The sequence below is a fragment of the Rhamphochromis longiceps genome, linkage group LG15 (genome assembly GCF_057381845.1).
Source record: "Rhamphochromis longiceps isolate RC_006_pf linkage group LG15, R_longiceps_female_GT1.1, whole genome shotgun sequence".
Classification (NCBI taxonomy): domain Eukaryota; kingdom Metazoa; phylum Chordata; class Actinopteri; order Cichliformes; family Cichlidae; genus Rhamphochromis; species Rhamphochromis longiceps.
Window position 1 is genome coordinate 7,140,103 of NC_140571.1, and position 27,304 is coordinate 7,167,406.

Sequence of the window (27,304 nt, forward strand, 5' to 3'; positions counted from 1 at the left end):
TATTAAGTGCACAAACAGTGCAGAGGTGTAGTACATGCACTACTTTATATGTACTAGTAGCTCACAACATCCAAGATGGTTACATTTAAATATTTACCTTATTTTTATCTCTTTATTTGTATTTTTATGTTCCGGTTTGTTTGTTTTTTAATAATGAAAATGAAAATATTTCTCCACCTCCAACAAACACATTTATTTTCTGGACCTTTGTCGCTGTGGCATCTTCGTTGTGTCCACCGAGCGCAGCTTCCTGTGCACGGAGCAAATTAACTACATTAAAACTGCGCGCGCTCATTGGCTCGCGCTGCAGGCTCCGCCCGGGAACTGGCCCAGCGCGCGTGACATCCAAGGAAACTTGACACACGGACTGACCCGAGGAGCGGTGCAGCTGCCCGTGCGGCCGATCCTTGTTGACTCAGAGCGCGTTTTTTAATTATTATTTGTTGTGAAGCTCACCTGTGCGTCGCTCATGGAAACCAGGCAGCAAGGTGAGTGAGTGCCGTTTCTTACCTCTCAGACCGGGATAACTGAATCCGCAGCGTTACTTTTTGTTTCCAGTTGATCTGATAATGAGTTGAACTTGAGTGTTGCACGCGCCACTGTTATGACGTCGCTGTGGGAATGGAGAAGAGGGGGGGGGGGAAAGTGTATAAAGCGGAGCATCTGCTGCTGCTTATGTCAGCTTCATCTGTTGCTGCATGGCGCCTTCAGTGTAAAGACTGTATGTTGAGGGTGCTGCGTTTTTAAGAAGCAGTGCAACAGTTAAGAAGCTTCATGCACACACACGCACGCACACTGTAAGACGACATGGAAACTCCTGACCAAATCCTGGGCTGGCTACTGTTTACCCCCTCTATGTGGTGACTTTCAGGCTATTTGTGGAAGTTCTGCAAAGCCAGAATGCTTTCTATTCACCTCAGGAATTGGCTTAGCCCCCCTCCATCCTTCCCCTGTCCACTACCTTTGCGCTTTGGTCTGCTGCAGGTACTGCAGGAGATAAAATCACTGCTGCAAAAGGCTTTACAGAAGACGCATTGCTTTCGTTTTCTACAGCAGTGCAAAGAATCTGTGTTGTTTTTAGAGTACAGAGTGACTCCAAGCTATAGATAAATAACGTTGACTGACTGCTCAGACCAAATGAATTGTGAAAATGAAAGCTGGAGCTCGAGCAGTAGCTCTGCTTGTGTGGGATATAAAGGATTGCTTATTCAGGTAGGTAATTGCATTCTTTTGCAGTCTGATTCTAAATAGGTACCTGTTACAGCTAACAGGAAGCCGGAAAGGCTTAGAGAGGGAGGAAAAAGGGGGGGGAAAAGACTCTGATATGGGAATATGAACTTTATAATCAACTTATTTGTTTTTTATAAAGCAATACTTTTGGTTATATTTCATGGTTACCCATGTACAAGCAGCTGTAATGTCTGGAACAGGGATTTTTTTTGTGTTAACTGCTGTAAATGTTATGTGCAGTATCTACTGTTTGCCAGCTTTAATTAATTTTTTCAGCCGTATGACCATCCCCAAGCCTCTGATTTAGCATAGCCACATGACCACTGGGCCGAATGGTAATCTTGTGACCAAAGGTATTTCACCCCCACAAAAAAGCAGGGGGAGGGAGGAGACACACAGAATGGACAGTAAAGAAGGAGACAATTTTCTTCTGAGCACCCTATGACATAAATCAGTGTTAGTGCTAAAAGACCCTCACAGTCTGGTATGACCTGCTTTGAGTAGCTAAAATCACACATGTTGCTGTATAAGACCCACCTCTGAGGAAATTATTCTTCTTTATTACCATAAAACATGCTTTTTAGATTAAAATGTATGCTCAGTGTTTTTCCACCCAAGTACGTGATCTTTTTCTTCCCTGGAAAAACTGTTTTTGCCAGTCAGCTTTGCCTCATTGTCAAAATGTGGAACCAGAGGGACATATTGTAAGTGAAACTGGCCTTATCCTGGCCAACTTCCTCCTGTAGTGCTGGAGTGTGGTGTAATGAGATTTCATCTGCAAGAAGGGAGCTTGTATTGCCTAATAGCTTCAGATATTCTTTCTGGATTGTTTCAAAGTTATACAAGATCCCGTTGTGAACCCTCTGTGGCACTGATTTCTTCTTGGTCTGGGTCTCTAAATAATAAGAAGGAGCTACATCATGTTTAAAGAGCTCGGAGAAGTTCATATCAGTGGCACATAGGGTCAAAAGTCAGGTTTCCTGTTCCTGCACTGAGCTGGGCCTAACTACAGCTGTCAGGGAGGAGAAGTCTCCATGTTTGCATGTATAACCGGATTTCTTGTGTCCCCTCACCCTGCTGCCTTGCTCCGCTGCAGAGATGTACTCTAGTGTTCTGAGTGGATCAGTGGTGGACTGGGGCAGCATGGGCCCCGGAGAGGAATGGGTTGATTCAGCCATACACGAGGGAGAGCAGGGTAAGACTCAACTCTCCCAGTAAAGCAAAAGAAACCCGTAAATCCACCCTGAATCACAAAAAGCATAAAACCACGTCATGCAGTGGTGCTCTGAGCAATGCTGAAGCAGTAAAGGTGCAGAATGTTTAAAGGTGCCTGTCTATAGGAATTACTGGAGCACTTATTGCCCTTCTGTTATTCAGTGTTGATTTAATGAACAGTCAGATGAGTGAGTTTGGTCTGTGTGAATAAACCAACAAGTAAAAAGACAAAAAGACTGGAATTTTATTCCTTAAATTGAAGGGAAAGTCATTCCTTTCATTGAATTTGATATAACTTTACCCAAAGCAGCAGTGATCAGGCTGATTTGAGTGCATGATACCTGTTAAATCACAAATAATCTATTTTTTCAAAGACCTGAAATATGAATGTATATGTGGGAATGCATTTAAACCACACGAAATGTTTCTGCAATAGAACAGAAAAAGATATACTACGTGTAATATGACAGGTTTTTGCTCATAGCTACAGAAAATTATGGTCCACCTCAGCCCTTCAGAGCATTTTAACATCTTCGGTGGATTGTTTCGGTATCGCGGTACACAACGTTACCGTTTCATTTAACACTCTCAGCTCTCACCAATTGTGTTTTCTTCCACCACATGCAGCTGTCTCCTTTAAAAAGCCTCCATAGGTTTTATGAAACCTTGTAAATGCTAACATTGTGTCTGCTGGGTGAAGTTTCGACGTCTTTCATCAGTTTTGGAAGAAAATGCAATTCTGTTACAGTGCAAACCATTTGAGGGATATACTGTATACGTAAAACCACTAGCAAAAAACGTTGGCAGTTATATGAGATGTTGCTGACTGATAGGATGATTTCCTTAGTATGAAATTACTCACATTCCTGTGTTTCCCTTAAACCAGTAAGCACTCTGTTCTGTCTGCAGGAACTTCCTGTATGCTTACAGGCAGTTTCACAGCCTGTGAGCTTTCCCACTTTTGCCTTTTTCCCCTTCCTTAAGCTAAAATATTAAATAAGAACTAATTGCTTGCAAAATTAAAAATTCTGTTTTCCTCAGGTACTGAACATGTTTTAAACTGTGACTTTACTCAGGTTTGAATCAAGGTAAGCTTTACCCCTCTGATGAGGAGTCCCTTAGGAAAAGCTCATATGGTTTTACCTCCGTCGTCCAAAATGGGGAAAACCTGACAGAATGGGGTAAAACTTCACCCTCAGGGGACAGCCGGTGGGGTCACACATCAGTGTCTGACACCTGGGCCACGTCCACCGCTTGGGATATGCAGCTGGACAGCACAGGTGACAAGGGATGTAGATATAGAGCCTGTAGATTAGATCAGTCATTCACTTTGGCTGAACATTTAAACCTACAGCTACCCCTAGGGCTTCTGTTGGCACAAGCAACATGGTAAGCATCAGGCAATCTGATCTGTGACAAAGCTATTAAAAACTAAATTCAGTCTTTTATCTCAGTAACGATTGAATTATTTGTATCTGCCGATACATGATTTTTGTGGTGTCCTCAAATGAGAATGCACTCAGAGGTGGCAGTGACTGTTGTTTATCACTCGTGTCACGTTAACATAATAGCCATCTAGAATTTCACATGGGATGTATCCCTAGCGGTTATAATTAAAAAGCAAACACACAGACCCCACTGTATATAATACAGTTTGCATTTAGTCTCAAATATAGACCACACTCAGCCTAACAGCAGCAACAAGGAAAATGCAATCAAACAATTAACCAATCAGATAAATTTAATAAATCCAAATTTCTGCAATTTTTTGGGGAATTTATTTTCTTTCTGTTACCAAGTGTCTACAATATGTTAAGTGTTCAATCAAAAGTTTTTTTTGTTGTAGAACATAGTTTTTATATTGTATATTGTATATTGTATTATAAAAACAACATGAAATTAGCATTGTAACTTTTCACAAAGTTTAATCTTCTCGTTGTTAGATGTTGCCTGCACATTTCTAGTGGCCCACTGCTCCTGTTTAATTAAAAAGTGTCAGTCACACAGGCCTAGAGACCAGTTTTTGACACCTGGCAACCTCTGGTTGCTAGGGAAACGTGTTTTTCTGAACTGGTTGCTGTTGCCAGGTGAAGTCAGTCGCGGAGAACGTCCCACAGCTAAAACTTGCTTGTGATTGCTTTTGTCACTAGCAGGTTGTCACCGTCCACTGTAGTTTGCATGGAAGACACAGACTTGCCTGCAAACACTTGCTAACAAACCACCGAGCTTCAGCAACATTTGAAAAAGTGTGACAGCAATTAGACACGGAGAAATCAAATGCTGTGTATTATCGCAAAACTTTTACTTTGAAGGCGACCAATCATCGCCTCTACTGCAGTAGCACCGTTTCTTTGAAACCAGTTTCTTGCTAGCGACTGCCAGCAACCACTTGCCAGCCAGTCAGAGAATACACATTTTTCCTTTGCAACCACTGCTTGTTTGAGGATCCCCAACTGGTCTCTAGACCTGTGTGAAGACCTGGGAAATTGAGATTGTCAGTACCTGATCTTACACTGAATCTTGTTTTCAATGTCTGTCTGTTTGATTTTACCCAATGAACATTAACCTTTCTGCAGGTTATTCCCCTTTCACTCTTATCTATATTTCACTGTCAAATAAAGGCATAAGATGCCTTATAACTACTCTTAACCAGGGTATTTCTTAGCTAAAGCAATATTTTGGTGGACCTCAAAGGTTTTGGACAGACAGACATAGCTTAGGTCTTTAAAAAAAAGTTAGCTAAAAGGAAATCAAGGTTAGCCAAAAAATTGCAAAAATCATCAGCTAACAAGTAAAGAACAGCACTCAAATGTGGTCATTCATAGCTACCTTGCAGTGGTTTTTACCTTTATATTCAAAAGCACTTTGAAAAGAAAACAATCTGTACCTTGCAGACGAACTTCAGCAGAGATGGTGTGTTGTGTTGTGTTGTGTTTTGTTTCCCAAGCTTTAACAACTCTGGTAGAAAATATCTAAACCGGGGCTCTGCCTGGCTTTTTAAGGCTGTGTAAACAGGGACACTGCTTTCTGAGTGCACTTAAGACAGACATGAAAAGCTTCTATTGAAACCGCAGGGGTTTAAAATCTCATTGTCCTCCTGCTGTGTAATGTTAGCAGAAAAAGCTCTTTACTGTAGAAAGACCTGCAACGGACTGAACTGCTGCAAGCTGTGCTTGAGTTTCGTGCTGTACGCTGTTTTTGTGTGTGAGTTTGCTGCATGAGCTGCTGCTGTGTCCCCTTTAACCTTAGTTTTCAAAGAACTGAACTGCTGATATGTTAAAGTAGCCACTACAGTCAGTGGAGAGTGGCGACACAGTGCAGTACATTAGTCTTTACTAACCTCACTGTCCCCTCACCTGTCTTATAATGCGGCCACATCAAGAGAGGAGACACCTCACCGCAGGTACGTGAAAACGTTTTACTTCCATCCTGTCGAAATGGCGTCTGAGTCAGCATTTAAAGGGATAACTTTAAGTGTTCATTGACACACGACTTGCGTGTATTTACCTTTCTTGCGTTGTGTGTACACTGCCCTCCTGCTGTTTCCTGGTACTGTGTGCTGCTGTTAAGCCCTTTACAAATATCATAAAAGCAAATGGTGCAACAGTATAAGACGGATCATACTAAAATAGTCTAAGCGAGTTCACCTTCAGCTCATGCTTTATTTTGGGTGTTTGCACCTCTCTGCAACTATTATTTCAATAGAATTAAAAGGTAAATAAACATTGCTAATCAGAAAGCGTCATTTACTGTAGTTGTTTCATTCTGTTTGTGTATCTGAATTATGTGTGTGTTCTGTCCTGTCTAATCATATTTCATTTCTTATAGCTCGTAAGTTGGGCAGACGGCTGCGATGCTGCTCTTGTAAGCAAGCGGAGGTTTTACATAATGTCTTTAATCTCAATTCAACGCTTTTCCCCAAGCGCATGTTTTTCATTTGCTACAAAACTGAAAATCAATCACTGCAACTTAAAATTTGCTCTCCTCCCCGAAGTCTCAACCCATCTTGTTTGAGTGTGCGTTAGTGTTTGTGTTTGCCCGTGGTGTTGGTCAGCAGAGTTTAAGCACAATAATCCACATCAGTTAAGCCAGATTAGGGCACTACAGGCTGCAGCCTCAGATTACATAACTGTCAGAGACACGATCAGAGATGGAGACAGACACAGAAAACGTGGAAAAAGCAGAGTCAAAAAAAACAATGAAGCAGAAAAAGGCAGAATGAGGCATGGATGCCAGATTGTCTCTGACATGGCTCATTTAAAAATACACGATGGCAACAAAACAAGTAACAATACCAGGAAATAAATCGGCGCCAAGTACAGATTTACTGGTGGTCAGAGACCAGATTTTCACCTTGAAATGTTGAATTCACACCTTGTCATTAGGGTGTCGTCAGTTTTAAGGTCACACATGGACACGCTAAAGTGCATTTATGGTGCCTTTGTGTGTGTTTCACACAGGTTTTCTAGATTCGGAGCCACTGAGAGAGGCTGATGAAGACTTTGTGTCAGACGTCAACCTGAGCGCCTCCATGACGGAGGAAGAGAGGGAGGAGATTCAGCAAGAGTTAGCTAAAGTAAACACACACAAGAACACAAATATATCTTTAGCATTAGGATGATGACTTTTTTATCTCGGTCTATGAAGTCACTTTAGAAGCTGTGTCTTTCTGTGCATGTCCAGCTGGAAGAGGAGATCGGCACACTGAGGCAGGTTTTGTCTTCCAAAGAGAAGCAGCATGCGGAGCTCAAACAGAAACTGGGCATCACTCCTCTGAGCGAGCTCAAAACCAACTTCAGCAGAGGCTGGCACGACATGCAGAGCTCAGTAGCGTAAGTTACAGTGTGTGTGTGTGAGAGAGAGAGGCTACATCACACAGCTAAGAAACAAAGAAAGAATTTGTGTGCTTAATAAGGTGTGTGTTTCGAAGTGTACACGGCAGAATGGCTTTTATGTTAGCTGTAAACACTGATGCCCTTCATAGGACACACTCAAAGTAATCACACAAAGAGCAGGTTTCTCTCTTCTTAACAGCCAGCATTGACTATCCAAAACGAGTGCCAGATATCAAAAAGCTAATTAAAAAAACATAATGTTCTGCTCCTGGCTGCACAGCATGTGTGTGATTTGTTATCTTTGTTGTGCTCACTGTAACAGACACCATAAACCTGATCAAAACACATCACCCAGTGCTGAAGGCTATGGTTGTCCTCAGTGCACAATTAGTAGTACATGTTCCCTTTAGCAGCTGGAAGTCATTGTACTGTACTATGATTTTCTTTTAAATGTCACTTCCCTACCTGTAACAGGAAACATTTATTGTTTGTGTACTTCTCTTTTTTTTAAAGAGAAGTTGTCGGTGTATTTCTGAAAAAAAAATTCCCTTAAAGAAATACTGATTTCAACTGTGTGCTTTAAAAAGTGTACAACTATCTACCAACCTAATAGTGAATGAAATGGTACAAAACGTGCAGCCCTGCAGGTTTTAGGTTTGATTTTACCGGGGCTTTGATGTTCATGCAGATCTGCAGGAGTTGATCTTATTTAAAGATTAATAGGAATAGTTTGGAGTTTGGGGAAATGTGCTGGTTTTCTGTTCTTTCCAAAAAATCTCAGAGGGTGACAAATTAAAAGGAAAACAGAAAGCCTCGACCTCCATAGTAAGAAGATCTGGTGGTTCTGTAATGCTCTGCATGCATGGCACTGCGATCGACTCAGGCTTGTAGGACAAGCAGGGATAGTTAACGGATGGAAAAACATGATGGTTTAGCAGTTAAGTGCAAAGTGATCAAATTTACCCAGTGATCCTACATTTCTATCTCAAAAGGAGTGTTTTTTTTTTCAAAGATAACATCCAGATGGTTGGATAAAATGAAAAGTAGTGAATCGTGCCCAGTCACCACATCTCATGTGAATCCGGTGCTTGTTACACTGCGTTCCTTATCACTGTGATCGGGAATGTTTTCTATAAGAATTATTTTTATCCCTTCACTAGACCTTCAGAGACATGCTAGGACAGACTGAAGCTGTTCTGGCAGCATGTATTAACCTAACACCTTAGCAGGAACCCAAATACTATTGTGTTGGGTTTTCCTTTTAATTTTTCATTTATCTGTACAAGACCAGGTGATAATAGTTAGCTCCAAAGATACTTGGTAAGTCTCTTGATGGGAATACTAAGCTAAAGAGCCATCTTCTCATCTCCAAAATGTTGTTTCTGTAAGATCTTTTAGTGTCTCTGTCTCCAGAGAAACAATCAAATTTTCTGATCAGATGGTCAGCACTGAGCTTTTATCCAGACAGCAAGAGACAAAGAAGAGCAAGAGGATAGTCTCTGAAGGCCAGCTTTCTTATCCAGTTACACTTTTCACCGAAGATCACCTTACACACAGACTCCATCCTCATCTATAATGAACCAGGGTGACCACAGCAATGTGTGGTGTTAGAGAAACTGGGCAACACAGACATGCGAGAAGCTGTGATAGACGATCTGGAAGCAAACAGGCCCAACATAAATTCATGTCAAATTTCTACAATACAAAAAAGCAAAGTAGGGCCTTAAAGTGATGTGTTCGCCTTTTTACTTAACGCTAACAAATAATTTCAAAATAAGCTAGATGGTTATTTTTATTACCAGTGATTGAAGTGAGGCTTTGTAAAAATAATTGCACATATGAATTATCAGCTAAAGGAATCACCCAACATGAACTGTGACTTATTCCATTTGCTCCTGTAAAACCTCAGTAGTGCAAGTTTTAATTACAGCATGTTCATGCTTTTGTTTTCTCCGAACAAGCCTGTGTTGTGTATGCGTCTTTATCTTTCACTGCACGCACCTTTGTGTGTTTTGTTTTGGGGGTTTTTGGCAGCTACAAGAAGACATCAGAGACGCTTTCCACAGCGGGACAGAGAACCTCGGCAGCCTTCAGCACGCTCGGCAGCACCATCACCAGGAAGATTGGAGATATGAGGTACAGACTGATGGTCACATGTTCATTGAATTTCCTGCTTCACACTTGCCAAACAGCTTTAACAGTGACAGTAGTTGTATGCAAACCGTGTGGCCACAGTCACCCAATGAATTTGGTTGTTCTGTGGACACATGGCGTTGCCTTCTGTGACACCCGATCTGCAAACGGTTTTAAACATAGATTAGATAAACTGTTTCAAATGTCTAAAGTCATCTTGCCTCTTCAGTGAAGCACGTTCGCCAAATAGTGTGATAAATGTCGTCCTTCTGCAGAGGAATATGTGCTAATGAATCGAAGCCCTTGTTTGTGAAGGTTTTCAGTCATTGTTTGTCTAAAAGTGGATTTTATCTTAATAAAAGCTGTGCTAGTAGTTCTGCTGACAGGTCAAGAGCATCTTGTATTAAACCAGGCTTCCTTTGTCTAAACACATGGATTGATCCCATTAATTGCTTTAGTCTTTGAACTTTTTCACCATTCAGTCTTTAAATGTTGTTCATGTGTGCTTGTAGCTCACAAAAGATACCATTTAAATGTGCCCGTTGCAGGCACTTGATCATCTTAAAGCTCCATTATCGGCTCATCTGTGTAACTTACACAAGCATTCCGGTTGAACCCATCTGCCCCGCGTGCGCCTCCACTTTTAACCAGCTCGGTGACACTTTCTATCTGTGCTACCCATCTCTGTGTCTCAGACAGCAGAGTTTTGACTCTTGGTCTAAACAGTTCAAGGCAGCATCAGATTATGTAAGAAGCACTAAGCTGCTTTCTGAGTCAAAGGGCTCGAGGCAGCAGCTGTCTCCCTCGGTCACTTTCTGTTGTTGTTGAGCTGACAGTCTGCATTGCTCTGTTTGAGAGACGGATACACACACACACACACACACACACACACACACACACACACACACACACACACACACACACACACACACACACACACAATGTTGGGGTGTTTTGCAGGAAAGCATGTGTCCCTGTGTTAAATGTGCACAGATGACTGCGTGACAGCGCAATGGTGATGCAGAAAGTATTTCCAGGATGTGCAGGTGAAAACAAAAAAAGCTTTTGAAGGTTAGGAACCAAAAGCCCAGTGAGGACATCACAATGTCACCAGGCCCATGTTGCTAGTGCTTCATAATAATAATAGTTCATATTAATAATGTAATAGTGGTGAAATCAATCAGAAGTCTTTTCTGCAGACAGTTTGGCTTTCTTTGGCTTTAAGTGGAAGCACAATTACACTTAATTATTCTATACCAATACTGTACTTATATACTTTTTATACTATTCTAATTATACAATTAAAATTATACTATACTTTCAGTACTTCCCTGTGTAATTTAATGTATCCTTTTTTGAGGATATCAATTGCAGAAAAGCAACAACTTATTATCTTTGGTATATTCCAGCATGTTTGGTCTAGAGTTACTGTTCCCACGGAGGTATGTTCTCACACTCTACACAGGTTTGGTTTGTGTGGGCATGAACTTATTCGAATATTTTTGCTGTGGATATCTATCTATCTATCTATCTATCTATCATGATCATTAACAAAAAAATGTTGAAAGGTTTAACTTGCAACATTTAGTAATGAACTATAAATACTGGATGTGCCACAAAATGTTCATGCAAATATGAATAGGAGCTGCCTGTCTGGTATAACATGTGTTAATGCTGTGCAATTAACACTGACCAATGACGCCAAAAAAAGCAACCCACAACCTACAGAAAATCACGTTACAGGTAGATTAATAGAAACAAACTGTCAAATCAAGTCAGTCTGTAACACAGTTACAAAGATGATTTACACTGTTGTTTGTCAACCGAGTTCCACAGCTGGGTTTCCAGTCACTGTGACACTGTTTCCCTTGTTCTTCTTCTGTTTTCTTCTTCTAACACAGATTGTTTACACATGTTTTAAGAGTCAAGTTTCAAAGAGTTGGTTACTTGTGTTACCTAAAATAAGTGTAGTAGTGGTAGTTTGCCTTTTGTAGTTAAATAGTTTTGTATTGATATTAATGTTTGGTAAAGTGAATTTGACAGAGTGTGACTGTAATGCTGACATCGGCTTGTCCAAGTATCCTAAAATGTTTTTCCGTCTTTTTTCATGCTTCCTAAGATCCAACTCCATAGGGTAAGGAGCCACACAGTAGATTTTATCAAAGTAAGGAGTCTGTTGCAGTGAGTAGATCTCAGTCAGATCAGCTGATAGCACTAACTGGACAGCACAGTATGGACTCAGTCAGGTTCTGGTCTGAGCCCAGAATCACATCAGTTTTGTTTTCGGGGAGAGAAACTGTCTTCCTGACTGAGTCACATGAGTGGCTGCACTTCCCTGTGCAGAGAGTGCTAAAGCTAAGCTAATAAAAAACAAATTTAGGACCACATTGGATTTTTCAGTTTTAAATTAATAGCTTTATTTAATAAATCTATTGAAGAGAGATTAATGAAAATACACGAGAAACTCTGGAGTGGCTGCTGCTAATTCCTTGCTTGCATATCTTTTGACATGTAACTGCTTTCCTGTACGTAATCCTCTGTCACACTCTGCACATGCACAGCATCAGGACAGAACAGCTAAGCACTGCTCTGACTCTTGGCTTTGTTTCTGGTTTGGTGAGTGCGTGTAACCTGTGTTAATCATTAACTCTTCTCTCACCACGCTCTCCGGGGACAGTTACTCTATCAAACACTCTATGAGCATGCCCGCTATGAGGTAACCACTCTGTGCTTTTGTGCGTGTCTTTGTGTGTGTGTGAGTGAGAGAGAGATGTTTATATGTGAGATGATCATTTAAAATTTGAAGTTTTTGTGTATTAACACAAAAAAATCCTGTGCAGTCTTTAGGAGTTAATGCAACGCTTGCACTGCTTTGTATTTAGTTAAAGGCACTCTGACCCTGACACACCTGGAAAAATACCTGGTGTGTTTTTTTCCACATGCTCACTTCTTCAGGTCATTTTGACTTTTTTGTGTTGCAGTACCAAAAAACCCCCATTGTGTTATTTCAGAATATTTTACAAATCAAACATGACCCCTTTTTGAATAAGGGCGCTGCCAAAAGTAGCTTCTTCTATTTCAGAAGAGGATTTCACAAATAATTGTGTGCTCATGTGATAAGACAGCAAAATGTGGTTTATTTTTTAATAATCTTTCCCTCCCTTTTTCACAGAAACTCTCCCAGCTTCAGGTCTTTTGAAGAGAAAGTTGAGAACACAGTTTCCACTATCAAGGTAACCATGTGTGTGTGTGAGAGAGAGATTTAGCATTATAAAGTGATAACATGTGAAAAGCCTCAAACAGAGTGTGTTTGCCTTAAAAGTAGTCTCACTTAATCCGAGGCATTTAGGGGCACTTTTGAATGTTTTTCAAGATAAACTAAAAACTATTTCATGTGAACGCTGCACATAAAGAAGCTGGTCAGGTTGCAGCTTCTAAGTACTGACGCATAAAACAAAGTACTATAATTAGTGTGTAATTATGAGCCTACACTCTGACAGGGAACCCACTGATTACTGACATTTATAGTGATACCAAAACAAGTCCTAAGAGTCCAGAGGAGTGTACTAGGAAGCAACATTTATGGGTTAGTAAGCTGTGAAACTGACCCTGTTTTTACCCAACTAGATCACCAGAGAGGTTTATATTAAGAGTTTTGGTTTTCAAATTGACTGAAAGCACATTTTCACTCATTCATGTATGGATGCTTTAAATGTGATGTAAATGATCAGTTTGGTACATGATTTCTTGGCCTAAGACACAATTTTTGTATTTTTTCCGCTGTACACCATCACAGAGGATTTTAAATCAAACAATAAAGCTGTGATTGAAGTGCAGACTTTCAGCTTTAATTCAAGAGGCTTTACAAAACAGCTGCATTAACGGTTCATGAATTACAAACAGTGGCTGAAAAGTAACTGGAAAATTCACTGACAAGCGGTTCTGTAATCAGGTGACTCGTGTTCCCTTATTTAATGACAAACAAAGCAGACACAATAGCTGAAGTTTCAAAGTGTAAAGGCCCACCAGAGCATCTCAAAGTTATCCAGGATGTGGTGATGTTCACGGGTTATACAAATTTGTTAGTTTGTCCAGTTACTTTATGAGCCTCTGAAAATGTAAATTCTTAAACAGTTAATGGCATTTTGAATCAAAGTTGAATATCTGTACTTTAATCACATGTTGATTATTTGATTTGAAATCTGCTGTGGTGGTCAGCAAAGTTGGAACAAAAGCTGGTGAAATGACTCCTGTTTCCATGTACACGCCCTACAAATGCCCGACAGCTTCAGTCTTTGTAAAAGTCTGCCACCTTGAGTCGACTCTGTAGCACCACAGAACAAGAACGACAGCTTCAGTGACACTTTTGTGCCTTTGTTTCTTGTCCCAGACAAAGGTTGGCGGCACCGGGAGTGGGGGCAGCTTTGAGGACGTCCTGTCATCCGCAGCGCACGCCAGCTCACAGGACACGCCCACCAACAACTTGATGGACAGCTCTGAGAGGCAGTGTTAAGGCTCCACCCGGACCACGAGCCAGGGCTTAAACGGGAACTCCGCTGCCGATGTGTCGCAGCACTTTAACTCAAAGCTCTGACTGAAACAGTGCACAACACCTTTTGATCCTTAGTGTCAAGGCGCTTTTGCAGAATACAGATTGTCTTAAAACCTAAATAATTACATTTACCCAAAATGACCCCTAAGGCTGCAGTCGTCTTCTTTTATTTTAAAAGATCAACTCTAAACCTCATATGATACGGGGACTAATGAGAGCAAGGAGCCTATAATGTTTTCCTTCTATTTATAGTGTTGAAGGGTTTTTAGTGGATTTGATGAATGCCATCTGTCCTCCAGAGGTTTCCTAACCACGTTACACCACAGATGTTGATGAGATGGGGTTGGGGAGGAGCAGCTAGCAGATAGGCCTTAAATGACCTGAAACACGACATGAAACGAGTCTGAGCTGATTACACATCAACTTCAGGAGACAGACTGAACCTAAACCCCGCATATCGAGCTGGTACTTTCTTCTTCTTCTATTTGGCACATTTGTGCTCATGTAGTTCACTCGGCTGTCAGATCACAGCTGGGTTTCCCCAGACACAAAACAAAAGGCCGATTCCTCCGTGAGATGTGTAAATTTAAGACAAGTGGAAAAAGTGACAGTAGATGTTCAACACCGCATCAGTATGAGAGTTTTAAAACAGCTACCTTTCTTTATTAGGACAGCAGAAAACTGCTGTTTCACATCTTTACTAGAAATATGTTTGTGATTTAAAAAATTAAGTAATTTTATTACTTAATGCTGTAAAAATGTGACCGATCAACCTGAACATCCTGGGTGACATTTGTATAAAGGATTTTACACTACTACAGAAGATCTAGCTCCTCGGGTTTCACTGTGGCATCTAAAAACATTTTGTCGTCGGCATTTCACGATATATACTCAGTGTACTGATATACACATGGGGTTGGGGAGGCGCAGCCAGCAGTCAGCTGGGAGTTGCAGCTGGGGTCTGTTTGAATATCTAAATGCAAACTGTGAGAGCAACTACAGGAAGCAGTGGTGTATATGTGAAAAAGCATCAGTGCGACATGATGTATCATCGGGAGCACAATTCTTGGCTGTAAATGTGACGCATTAATCCAGCGAATGCTGTTACGCATGTAGTGAAACTACATGAGCTCAGATTTTAACGAACATTTTAACGCTGAAAAATTGAATTCAGTGTCACTATAACTAAAATGTTGGTGCCGTAAACGATGAGAATGATCTTTGCAACTATTCAAATCTGCTCTGTGTGGCAAACTCATTACTTTGTCTTTGTATTATTTGCAGTAAATAATCGTTTGTGTTTTGTAGTTTTTACTTTCTCTTCCATGTGTTAAACTTTTGTTTTTGGTCCTCTCCCATGAGAAGATGCTTGGCCCTTGAAATACATTCAATAAAATCCATAAACAGAAACAGACTCACTAAAAATAACTCGTTCTGTTCTGTCTTTGGAAAATTGATTTCAATAAACCTTTTATGTAATAAATGTCTTTACAGCATAAACACAAAGACATAACTGTGACCATCATGTACAATAACACTGTATGTGAATGATCAATAACTGTTTTTATGACTTTAGTATGTATAATAAAGATTGTTTGAACCAAACCTGATGTCACTCTATAGTTTCAACAGCACTCTGGAAAAGCATGAGGAAAACAGAACAAACATTAATACCTGCAGAATACTAAAATAATCGTTTATCTGCAGCATTGTTTCTAAAACACACCTATCATTTATGGACTACAATGTAATGGTGCAGCGACACTGTTGCATTAAAGTATCTGAATTTCAGAACCAGGACCACGTCTCTAAACACGCCACTTCCTGTTCTTATCTATATATGATCACCCAGTTCTGCAAGCTGTTTTCATGCCCCATCCTACCTGCCATTTTTCAATTCTTTCACTTCTGCCAGGATCTGCCAGGATCTGCCAGGCCCGGGAGCCGCCGCCAGTCCCCTTCAAGGCCTTACCCAAACCACAGCTCAATTCATGTGTTGTTGTGCACAATCGTAACGAGACAACGTTTGGTGAGCAAACTGATATTAAATCAGCTCAAAAGAAAATCACTGGACACACTTAGCTCGACAAAGCTACCTTCTAATTCAGAGCAAGCCAAGAGCTCAGTCATGAATAAAAATAAGACCACAACCTCCTTCCATCTATAAAGAAATCAGTGTCTGGTATTGATTTTTTCATTTTCTTAAACCAGCTGCAGCTTGAGGTGATTAAATGCTTGCTCAAAGCTTGAAGGTGTTGCATACACGCAACTGCTTGATTGCACGATGATTGCACACGTCAGCTTTTAGGAGGCAAGCTGTCTGCAAACAGTCGCATCCGCCAGTCCGTCTCAGAGACTGTGGAAGGTTTGCAGATAATTTCTGTCTAATTTAAAAATGCAGAACGACTGAGATCAGTCTGAAGGAATCTTTGACAATAACTGATATCAGACCTACTCCACCACCTTATTTGTTCAGCCAATCACAGATCTAATCACACCAGCACAGGTGAAAAGTTTAAAGCACCAAATTAGTTAAGATGAGAGCCCTCGCCACAGTTATAAATGTGATGCCAAACTTGGGTTTTGAAGCCTCTAAGTTTACTTTCAGGAGCCAAGTGTGAGCGCATCTTTTTTAGATTCATACCTGATTCACATTCAAGTATCAAACACTAAAGATGTACATGTATATCAAATAACTGAAAAACACAAGCTGTCACAAATACAAGATCAAGAAATGGCGTTACTAGATAATATGTAAACGTAGCGGTTCCTTAAAAGTCATTTGCTACTTCAAATCTTCAGTCTTTGCTTTAACTTTGTCTTGGTTTAAAATACGCAATAATGTGTGTAAACTGAAAACATATAAAACAATGACTAAAACAATGAACTGGTGTGATTTAGACAAAAAAAACAAAAACAATATTACAGCTTGTGCGTCCCTGTACAGACTGTTTGTCTGAATCCAGCATCTCTGTCTACCTGAGAAGTCCTGTTCACTGTGTGCGTGTTACAGTCAGGAAGCGTGTGACGTTGTGTGGTCTTTTTCAGGCACCGAATCAGCAGCCTGCGATGGCTCAGACGTCTTTCTGCCATCTGTGTTGGTCATGTGACTTTCTCGCTCTTTGTTCATAGAGCTGACCAACTGGAGAACGTCCGGGTGGTGGAAACGACCTAAAGACAGCCCAGCAAGATCAGAGCGAGTAGAAAAATGGGTAAATGCTACGATAGACGTGCTGGAGACGTACCGGCTGTGGAGTCAAAGAACTCCTGCAGTCTTCCTGGTGTTCCCTCCAGCTCCTCATACTCGTGCGCCTGCAGGATCATCTCCAGCTGGTCAAACTGTTTCACCAGCCGGGCCTCTGCGCTGCTCTGAGTTTCATATTCCTGCACAAGGACAAAGCATCCCGATTATAAAGCACATGGCCAGGAAGCAACAAATGCCATGTTTGCAGAGACGTACTTCCCACAGTGTGTAGATTTCCTGTCTGAGAGCCTCCGGAAGAAGACTCGTTAGTTGCTTCATCGCTTCCTGAAAGGCAAGGAGAAGTTACAACTACAGCCAAGTTTAGTATTTGCCTCCTTTATGATGAAGTCGCTTGCCTCTTCTCTCCTGTGTTTCTCTGCTTTGCTGATGTTATCTGATGGCGCGATGTCTCCCACAATGCACTCTGCCATGTCGTGAACCAGAGCCAGCTTTATGCACCTGGAGACACAAGAGTTCACAACAACAGTCAAGGTCCTTTATACTGCAAGCTAAAAACCTTGCAATATGAAAGAGCAATTCCTTGTGATCTCCTATGAGCAAGTACATGGCGACAGCCGTCGCCATGTCGGAAAGGAAGAAGTCCCTTTTAACAGGAAGAGACCCAGAGCACATAAAAAGAGGAACATTTATATGTTTTTCAGCTTTCCTTTTAGATAATGGTGTAAAAACTGATTTTCAGGTGTATGGGACCCACCTGTCCCTGTCCACTGTGGGGTCAGTGATGGTCAGAGACATCATGGCCATGCGGTACATGTGGTCGGACACACTCTCCGGCTTCTTCACATTCCTGTACACCCAGCCGGTCCGCGGCACCCTCTGCGAGTAATATCAGCCATCAGTGACACACATGCAGATATCTGTCTCATAACTGGTTCATCAGGGGTTTTTTGGGGGACACTCTGTGTGCAGATACTGACTTCACTGTGTTTGATAACTCGTCGTGAGTGCAAGTAGGAATAGTTTTAAGTTTTTTGTTTGTTTGTTTTTGCAGGTAAAGCGGGTAAGCAGACCTAAAAGATAATATATCTCTGGCTTCTGGTGATAGATTTTTCTGGCTTTCCGTTGTGGGGAAATACTGTACACTAAAGGTTTGGTGGCAAAAAACACACGAAGCTGCAGGAACATATCACATGTACACATCTACAATAACAACATAGAGGTGTCTTGGTTCTCTTTCTATAATAACTCACTTTCAATTGTCCGATAAGTTTCATAAACTGCAGCATTTTACTCATGCCGGCTGTTTTGTCCGCGGTAGCCGCCATCATGATCCGCCGACCCGGATACAGAAAGACTGAGTTTGCTGATGTAATAGCGCAAAGCAGCCGCTGGATGGCAGCATACACAACGTAAAGATACCGAGTCGAAGGACACACTTGTATCTGTTTATTCAGGAAGCACTGCCTCTCCTCCTGTCCTCAAAATACACATTCAGGTCTTTAAAATCCTGCAGTTTGTGTTTTAGGAGTTTATGCAGATTTATGGATATTATATAATGTCATCTGCACATCTATGCAGAACATTTTAAAAAAGGAAATACATTGATGAACCTTCAAAGTGCTATCACTTAGTTTGTTTTTCTTTACCCTTTCCATCTTTTGTTTGTTTGTTTATTTACTGTTAAATAATGTGCTACTTATGCTGTAAGGGCTGATTTGTATCCCAAAATTGGTGGAAAAGTGATTCATTTCTTATGATATCTTTTAATTGTTTGTTTGCTTGCTTGCTTGATCGATTCTTTATTCAGAATGTATCCACATTTGTGCGCTTTTACACAGAAGATACCTAATTTGTAGAGGTAAAAAAATTGTGACAGGTGAACATCAAATTATAAGATTTCCTGCATGTGCATGTTACTTTTACTTTTATCTAAGTTTCAACCCTAATATTTTGTCATGTTTGCCTTAAATCTTCTGCATTTTTATTTATTTATTTATTTATTTATTTATTTATTTATTTATTTATTTATTTATTTATTTATTTATTTATTTATGTTTTGGTATGTTAATACAAGGTGAGAAAGCATTTACTGCTTTGCGCAGTAATGAGTACAAAACTCTAGATGGCGCGGATGAAACAAGCAAGGAGGCAAACGGCTTATAAGACCACGAAGAAGAATCTACACCGGAAGTCAACAAAGCGGGAGATTAGAAAACGTAAACAAACGTTTTTCGTGGGGTGTTCCTTTCTTGTTTCACAGAGAAACTTCATCGACATGTTGAACAAAGCGCCCAGACTGAAAAGTACAATTAAAACGAAGGCGAAGGGCAACATAAACGTGAGGCCGGCGTCAGAGGCGATGGTAGGCTATCGCTTTGTCCGCAGCTGACCGGTAGATGAGCGACGCTAAATAACAGCTGGTTTTTGCTCCTGTGTGCTCAGATCGAACTGCTGACACTGCTGTTCCTGAACAGCCTGGCTGAAGAGGCGAAGGCCAAAGCGTTTGAGGAGAAATCTGCGACGATCAGAGCTCAGCACGTCAGGGCAGTCTCCAAGGTCGGTTTATGTTCACATAACTGCATTAACAACACAATCATGTAACCAACCAGTGATTAGAGATTTACTATTCATTAGTAAATCATTAGTTAATCTATTGATTCCCGATTAATCGTTTGGTTCTGTCTCTCCGTTTAACTAAACAACCTTAAAATTAGAGATTGAATTATTTTCAATATTTCCATCACTGTATATAACTGTAAAGCACTAAATGTAAAAGAGTAAACTACGTTTTTTTCCCTTATTGGAGGGGTCTTGATTGAATAACTTATATACATAAATCAGCCCTTACAGCAGAAAATACACATTATTTAATATTAAAATAAACAAACAAACATTATTTCTCTGCACACACAATCAAATCACATGTTAACATTTCAAAGACTTTTAAAGAATTGCTCCACGCTAGGTAGTTTCTGCTACTGTAAAATAATAACAGCTATCATCTTGTTACATTACGAAGTTTTTCTTTTAATCATTGTAATTGAAACTACATAAAACAGACATAATTTTATTCCCTCAGTATGCTGGCACTTCTTCTTCATATTATTAAAGATATTTTAAACGTACTGTACAGAAGTTAGAAATTTCAGTGTTGTGTCAAATTGAGCTCACTCTAAAATATTTCCGTTCTTTCTTTACAGAAAGTATTGAAAAAGGCGAGAGGATGATGAAGACGGTGAAGAGCATTATAAAGATTATTTTGGAAGGCAGTGGCAATATTCTTTCATATTTTTAATGTCTTGTTTTGATCTGAAATTCCTTTTTTGAGTTTTTTTTTTAAATTGTATTTCCGTGCAAGTAAACACTGTCCTTTCATTGTTCTGTATTAAACATTCATGAATTTTACACTGCCTAATTTATGTATGACAACTTAAAATATAGAAAATAATTGTTATTCTTATCTGAAAACATTTGGGATCAAATTCTTTTAGAAAGTCCACATTGAAATGCCTGCAGGCAGTTATTTGGGCATTCATTTGGAAGCCAAATTAAATCACTCCCTACCTAAATGTAGTTAAATTTCAGTGGCCAGTGATTCATCAAACCTGCATATACATAATCACCAGTCAGTCCTGATAAGACCTGATTAAGTTTGCTGACTTGATCCCAAAATAAGGTTTTAAAAAGCTGTATGTGTGCAGATGAGCTCTCTCGAATCTGTTTTGTTCTCCCATTATATCCCATGATTCTTCAAATTCCTCACTTCTTCACACTACATGTGTTAGTGTGATGAAGTGATATCCTACTGGTTCCACGTCACTACAGGGTTCCTCATAGTGAGCCAAAAGGTTGAAGTCGTAAAAGTGCCTGATTGTTCTTTTACAGTATCTGCTAAGTTACTAATGAAAAGAGTGTCATGTTTGCTCAACCGGCACCCTGACAGCAGATGTAGCGGGGGAGGGGGTTCAAAGTCATCTACATAACACCCAACAACCAAGAGTCAGGGGTGGGAATTGAAAAAATGAGTTGGAATGGGCTGATTTATACTCCAAATATGGGGCTACTTATTTTGCCTCATTTACATAAACTTAATTATAACCAACTTTGTTCATGTATGAGGCAAAAGACATGTTAATTTATCATGTTTTATTATCTTTGTTATATTACCCTAGATATGGAGATATATATTTATACATACATTTGTAAATGTATGTAGAAAAGTATGTCCTGATAGGTGTGTTCACCTGTCACAAAAAAAAATCTGTTTGGTTTGTTTGTTTGTTTTTATATTACAGTTTTTCTGTTTTTCTTTTAATTTTAACTATTCTTTTTACCTCTACAAATGAGGTATCTTATGTGTAAAAACGCACAAATGTGCATACATTTCCAATAAAGAAGCAAGCAAGCAAGTAAACAAACAATTACAAGATACCATAAGAAATTAATCACTTTTCCACAATTTTGGGATAGAAATGTTCTATAAATCAGCCCTTAAAGCATAAATAACACACAGTAAATAAACAAACAAACAAAAGCTGGAAAGGGTAGAGAAAAACAAAGTAAGTGATAGCACCATGAAAGTTCATCAATGTATTTCCTTTTTAAATGTTCTGCATAGATGTGCACATGAGGTGTGCACATTTTCCCCTCCTGCCTTGCAGCTCCATCTTTAGCATCCGTTGTTGAATTTATGCACTAATGTCTTCTAATTTAAAAACAAGTAGAAACTCTTTCATCTAAAAGAAGCCAGATTTTTCTATACAGCCCGACAGTTATGACTGAAGTTGATGGATATGACTAACTTTATTAAAGTGCTTGTGTACATCTTCATCTGGACATGCTTGTATGTTAGCTATTAATTTCCAAGGTTCATCTGTGCTTCAGTTTATGCCTCACTCGAACACTACTCTTTTGGGGACTAAAATCAACACAAGAGCCTGGGGCAAGTATGGGGCAAATTATACTTTCACATTTAATGATGAAAACTTTGTGTTTGTGCTTGTTAGAAGCTCAAAATGGCTGAGAAATGCAAAATGTTTAATGCATACAAAAAGATGCACCAGTGCTGTGGATTCCTTAAACACTTCAAGGTTCTCCATGCACTGAGATAAGCCACAAAACCAACACCAACTCCCACCCGCCATGGATCTCCCTGACAACAAAAGAGACTCAAACATGACCCTAAGGATCTTCTATTATGCCAGTGGTTTTAATCCTAATGTTGCTGCTGATTGGTTTATATTTACAGTTTGTAATTTTGTCATCCTGTGTGTCTATCTCTCATTCCTGTGCAAAAATTTCACCGCTTTCCTACTGAACTGTTAACACAGATAATAAAGTTCAGATAATTTGATTGTATTTGCTAAATAATATAGCAAATATAATCACCAGATGTAGCAACTGCATGAAAATGTTATAGAATCACTGCCATTCTACTGCTGCAGGACATTTTCTGTGCCACTGATAAATGTGAAACTAATCCCTGCACAAAATATTAAAACATGCACTTGTTGTATAAATGACATTTGACCTCAGACAAAATGTGAACCATGTTAAACCTTTTTCTAAACATATTTATTTGTAACTTTTTTTTCAACATATTTTAACCCCTTGATGCCAAGTGCATTATATTTGAGACATGACTTTTTGAGGCTTCATTAGTGTGATTTTTTTTCTTTGCCTGGTAAACCTAAATAAAGACATTTTTAAGACAAAAGCTGTAGCAAATATTATGCAAATTTAAAGGCATATATGCAAATTACTTTTTTGATTATTTCTTTAAAAATGTGTTTGAGCTGGGTGTTAACACCATAGGGAATGAGTATTCAGTATGACCATGTATATCTTTAACTTGATGAGTAAGAATTTATCAAACAATAGTTTTTTAACTCTGGGTTCAGTTTTTTAGAGTTCTGGTAACAGGGTTGCGCCAAGCACAACACACAGTAACTACAATGTCTAATTAAAAGTGAAAATATTATACCTGAGTAGGACAAATGTTTGTTTTTTTTACGGTTTATTATTTGTTTTTCTTAAGTAAATCGCAGTTATTTTAAAAAATTAAATAAAGTTAGTTCTTTTTTATGGTGTACAACATACTAAACCATAACAGGTTTAATGAAGCCCTCCTTTTACTGTGAAATACACTCCTTTTTTACCTACTTTGTGCAGCCACACACACCAGATCTACACAACATATGTATCACCGCTGGAAAGTGTTTGCAGCACATCCAGCAGTACTGAAGTTAGCTGGGCAGGGCACAGAGCTCAACTAACGTAGCAACACAGTCGTTTCCTGTCATACATAACTTCATAACCAAATATAAATGCAGCTGTGGAAATATCTCAACCTGGCCTTCAGCTGAGGACGCTTCTCGAGGTATCCCGAGTTCAGGTGAGTGTATTTATAGGCCACTTTAGCAGCCCGGAGACACACTGACAGCTAGCAGGCTAGCTACATGCACTGCTGGAGCTAGCAGGCCATCTTTGGCTGAATGAATGATTTAACTTATTCGACTGTAGATTGGTTACAGCCACAAAAGCAATGCCAGAGTTTAACATTATGACAAGTAGTTTAATATCTGTTTATACAACTTGGGGCTGAAAAGCTAACGTTAGCACAACAGTAGCCTAGCTGGGTGGCTACATTAGCTCTGCCAAACAGAGAGGCCTTTGTTGTTCTATTTGCAGACCGATAAAGTCACGAGAAGTATGCTGGCCTGTCTGTTGTTTGTAATATTTAGGCTTTCAAAGCTACAGTTATTTGGGAAGTAATGTTCAAAGGGGGATATTTGCCCTGAAAACAGTTTTGTGCTATATGCGAACGAGGGCGTTCCCAGAAGTGTCAGCAGAGCAGTGCAGTGTATGCTAACTTGGGCTGCATTCCCATGTTTTTGTCAGTGAGTCACTAAATCTGTTTAGCTTGTAGCATGCATGTCCCATTTGCTGTGCTGTGACTCTCTCCCTGCAGCATGGCAGGCTGTGGAGAAGTGGACCTCTCAGCAAACGCCCTGCGACCTTCCAAGCTCATTGAGGAAGTGGGGGATGCTGCCTCCACCAGCACTACCCCGGAGTGTGCCATCTGCCTGCAGAGCTGCGTCCATCCTGTACGCCTCCCGTGCTGCCATGTCTTCTGCTTCCTGTGCGTGAAAGGTGCCTCCTGGCATAGCAAGCGCTGTGCTCTCTGCCGACAGGAAATCCCTGAGGACTTCCTGGAGCGGCCTGTTCTCCTGTCACCTGAAGAACTGAAGGCAGCGGCTTCTGGGTTGAGCCGAAGCGGGGGAGTAGGAGGTGAATCCTGCGGAGACTATGCATGGTACTATGAAGGACGCAACGGTTGGTGGCAGTACGATGAGAGGACAAGCCGAGAGCTAGAGGAGGCCTTCGCCAAGGGCAGAAAGAGCACAGAGATGCTGATTGCGGGGTTTCTTTATGTGGCTGATCTGGAAAACATGGTCCAGTACCGCAGAAATGAGCATGGTCGCAGGCGCAAGATAAAGAGGGACATTCTAGATATTCCTAAAAAGGGGGTGGCGGGATTAAGGTTAGACCCTGAACCTACCCCTGTTCCTGCTTTACCTGTCATTGCTCCGGCAGCAACAGAGCGTGTCAGCTCAGCTCATGGATCGGACTCTGCTGGCCAATCGCAGTCTTCCTTTCCGGTTATTGTGTCTTGTCCCCCTGTTAGACCTCAAACACTCCTGGGGCGTCATCATCTCACCAGTCCTCTGTCACCTTCGACCCTGGAGGCATCTTTTTCTCAGCTTCTAATCAGCCAGCCTGAGGGTGAAGAGGTGGAAGGAGATGACAAGCTTCAGATGTATGAATCTGCATCTGGCAACAGTGAGAGTGAGGACGAGAAGAAGTGCGAGAGAGATCGAGAAGAATCAGTGGCACGAAGAAGACATAGGCAGAGGCCGCTAAGAGAGATCCAGCCAACCAGAGTCCCTCCAAGGGGCAGGCCTTCTAGTGCTACACTCAGTCTCCGTTCACGTAGTCCTGATGGGCAGTGCACTGTGACAGAAGTGTGACTGGAACATTTGAAAAGTTCTCAAACTCTCATCAGTTCAGCAAAAAAGTTTAAAAACCAGTATGCATCTTTAAAAGATCCCATGGATAGAGCAATACCTTTTGAATGTGTTGTTGCCTGTGTCACTGGGTGATTAACCTGTTGACTGATGTGCCAAACATTATCCTGAAATTATTGTTGGAATAATTAAAATTCTCCCTCCACTTTAATGTAAACTTCATTCTGTCGGTGGCCCTGTGTCTGTTGAGCTGTGTTCAGACCAAATTCATGAAAATATAGAGAGTAGTAAAAGCGAGAAGAAGGATTACAGGCAGTAGCTGGAATCAGGTCCTCCAGTTTTGAGAGAGTTTAGAGAATCCATTTTATGACTCTTAGCAAAATTTCCACTGAAGTTGTAATGCAAGTAATTTAGCTTGCAGACTTGCATACTTTCCCCAGTTCATGTCACCTGAAGCAAATTAACATTTTTACATAGACATTATATGAAATTGCTACGTGTGGGATAATGTAATAGCTAACATCATCATAACACCTCTGATATAGGTTGATGTTTCATGTTACCTTTGTTGTACTCTCTCATGAGCAGAAACAACTAAAACCTTAGAAAGGAATATAATTTTTTTTTAAGGTCGTTGTTATAGTCGTAAACAGTTTGCAGTTCATGGCTCAGTGGTTATGCAACAGCAGGCTTGTTCCTAAAACAAAAAAGTGACGTGCTTTAGAAAGCTATCCAGTCTATAAACTACCATAAGCTCACTGCCTTATCATAAGATGTGACAGTGTAATACAGCCCTTTTGAAATTCAGTGATTCTCTATTTACCAATTTTATGAGCTCATTGTTAATGTGGCTGATTTATGTATATCTAAATGTTTTTTCCTCTTTTCTCCATTTTTAGAGTGATGGTTTAAAAATCAAGCCTAAAATGTAGCAAAAGTTACAGAGGATTGAAACTGCTTCCTTGCTGTGATGATTAGGTTTTTTTTATTTTTAAAGCTTAATCAGGATCTAATTATTAGCTATTTAAATTTGAGATTGTGTGTGTGTGCGCGTGCGCGCGTGTGTGTATTAGAGGAGGGAGGCCATTTCCCCCCCTGGTTTGGTGTGATAGTCTTATTTAATAATGATGTGTTTTTTCTTTTGTTGTGAGCACTGTTGGGTGTTGAAAAGCTATTGGCAGAACCACTGGAAAGTGTTGGGTTATATATGTAGAGAGACACATTTGGATTTCTATTTCTTGTCACAGGGCTACTATCAAAGCTTTGGCATTGACGTGTACTTGAATGAGCTCACACTGTCCTCACAAGCTCTGTCACCCTCACGACCCCTTCCCTCCCCATGTTCTTGCTTCAGCTTTTAAGTTTTTGCTGTACCTGTCTTACTGAAGTCTGAATGTTTCCCTTGTGGTGTTTTTGTCAAGTTATTAAAATTGTTTATCTGTGATTTAAAGTCACATAATGGGGTGTGTTGATTTTCATTTATGATGGATGAATATGTAATTCAGTGCATTAGAGGATTGTGGGATGACTGGAAGCTCTGATCCATGGACTTGCTTGCAAGGAGTGTCCTGGATTTAATGTTTCAAGAGTCCACAAGATGGAGGTGTTGCTCAGATTTCTGAAACCCTTAAGCAGCTCCATACAGACTGGGTGGTTGAAACCTTGCCCGTGATGCAACTAAGAGTATTTTTGTGCCTATTGTGAATAATAACATTTTTAACATTGGAATTACTAACTCAAGCATACATTGTACTGGAAAGTTGCTGAATTCAGCTGCAGTTTGTGTCAAAGTGAATACTTGAGTTTTTATTTAACATTTATTTGTTCTTAAATGATTACGAATCTTAAGTGGACAGAAATATTCAGTTTGTGTGTTTAAAATCATTACTGCCTTTTCTATAATCCATGAGCAACATGTAAATTTATTTGTATAAATTCTGGGTTCTCTGCACATTTTTCAGTAAAATGGAGCTGATCCAATCCAAAACATCAACTTATTCACAGCCTTTAAAAGGTACAAACAGACTAACAGTTAACACCACTGCACTCCCACTGTATCTCCATCAAAGTCTTGCTCACATTTGCTTTGGTTTGACGCATTAGTCTG

The 27,304-nt window shown here is 40.2% G+C and overlaps 4 protein-coding genes across 8 annotated transcripts; 3 read left to right on the forward strand and 1 right to left on the reverse strand.

The window, feature by feature from the left end:
- The first annotated feature begins 336 nt into the window (after positions 1–336).
- tpd52l1 (tpd52 like 1) lies at positions 337–14,155 on the forward strand. 5 transcript variants are annotated; one of them, XM_085383186.1, is made up of 8 exons: positions 337–488; positions 6,906–7,021; positions 7,129–7,277; positions 9,315–9,416; positions 11,533–11,547; positions 12,091–12,129; positions 12,586–12,646; positions 13,804–14,155. In XM_085383186.1, the coding sequence occupies exons 1-8, from the start codon at positions 470–472 to the stop codon at positions 13,924–13,926; spliced, it is 624 nt and encodes a 207-aa protein (XP_085239312.1). In that variant the 5' UTR covers positions 337–469; the 3' UTR covers positions 13,927–14,155. The 5 variants fall into 5 exon arrangements, with proteins under 5 accessions (XP_085239312.1, XP_085239315.1, XP_085239311.1 ...); XM_085383185.1 differs by lacking the exon at positions 337–488 and adding an exon at positions 4,978–5,848; XM_085383187.1 differs by lacking the exons at positions 337–488; positions 12,091–12,129 and adding an exon at positions 5,000–5,848.
- A 1,263-nt stretch (positions 14,156–15,418) lies between these two features.
- On the reverse strand, positions 15,419–18,555 carry hddc2 (HD domain containing 2). The gene is made up of 6 exons (XM_085383184.1): positions 18,421–18,555; positions 17,925–18,046; positions 17,566–17,668; positions 17,426–17,494; positions 17,211–17,349; positions 15,419–17,136 (listed from the first exon to the last, which is right to left on the reverse strand). The coding sequence occupies exons 1-6, from the start codon at positions 18,496–18,498 to the stop codon at positions 16,979–16,981; spliced, it is 669 nt and encodes a 222-aa protein (XP_085239310.1). The 5' UTR covers positions 18,499–18,555; the 3' UTR covers positions 15,419–16,978.
- A 793-nt stretch (positions 18,556–19,348) lies between these two features.
- On the forward strand, positions 19,349–20,575 carry cenpw (centromere protein W). Its single transcript, XM_085382104.1, has 3 exons — positions 19,349–19,532; positions 19,613–19,726; positions 20,371–20,575. The coding sequence occupies exons 1-3, from the start codon at positions 19,446–19,448 to the stop codon at positions 20,395–20,397; spliced, it is 228 nt and encodes a 75-aa protein (XP_085238230.1). The 5' UTR covers positions 19,349–19,445; the 3' UTR covers positions 20,398–20,575.
- A 2,783-nt stretch (positions 20,576–23,358) lies between these two features.
- LOC146651931 (E3 ubiquitin-protein ligase rnf146-like) lies at positions 23,359–26,894 on the forward strand. Its single transcript, XM_085382884.1, has 2 exons — positions 23,359–23,564; positions 24,141–26,894. The coding sequence occupies exon 2, from the start codon at positions 24,142–24,144 to the stop codon at positions 25,198–25,200; it is 1,059 nt and encodes a 352-aa protein (XP_085239010.1). The 5' UTR covers positions 23,359–23,564; position 24,141; the 3' UTR covers positions 25,201–26,894.
- The last annotated feature ends 410 nt before the right edge of the window (positions 26,895–27,304 follow it).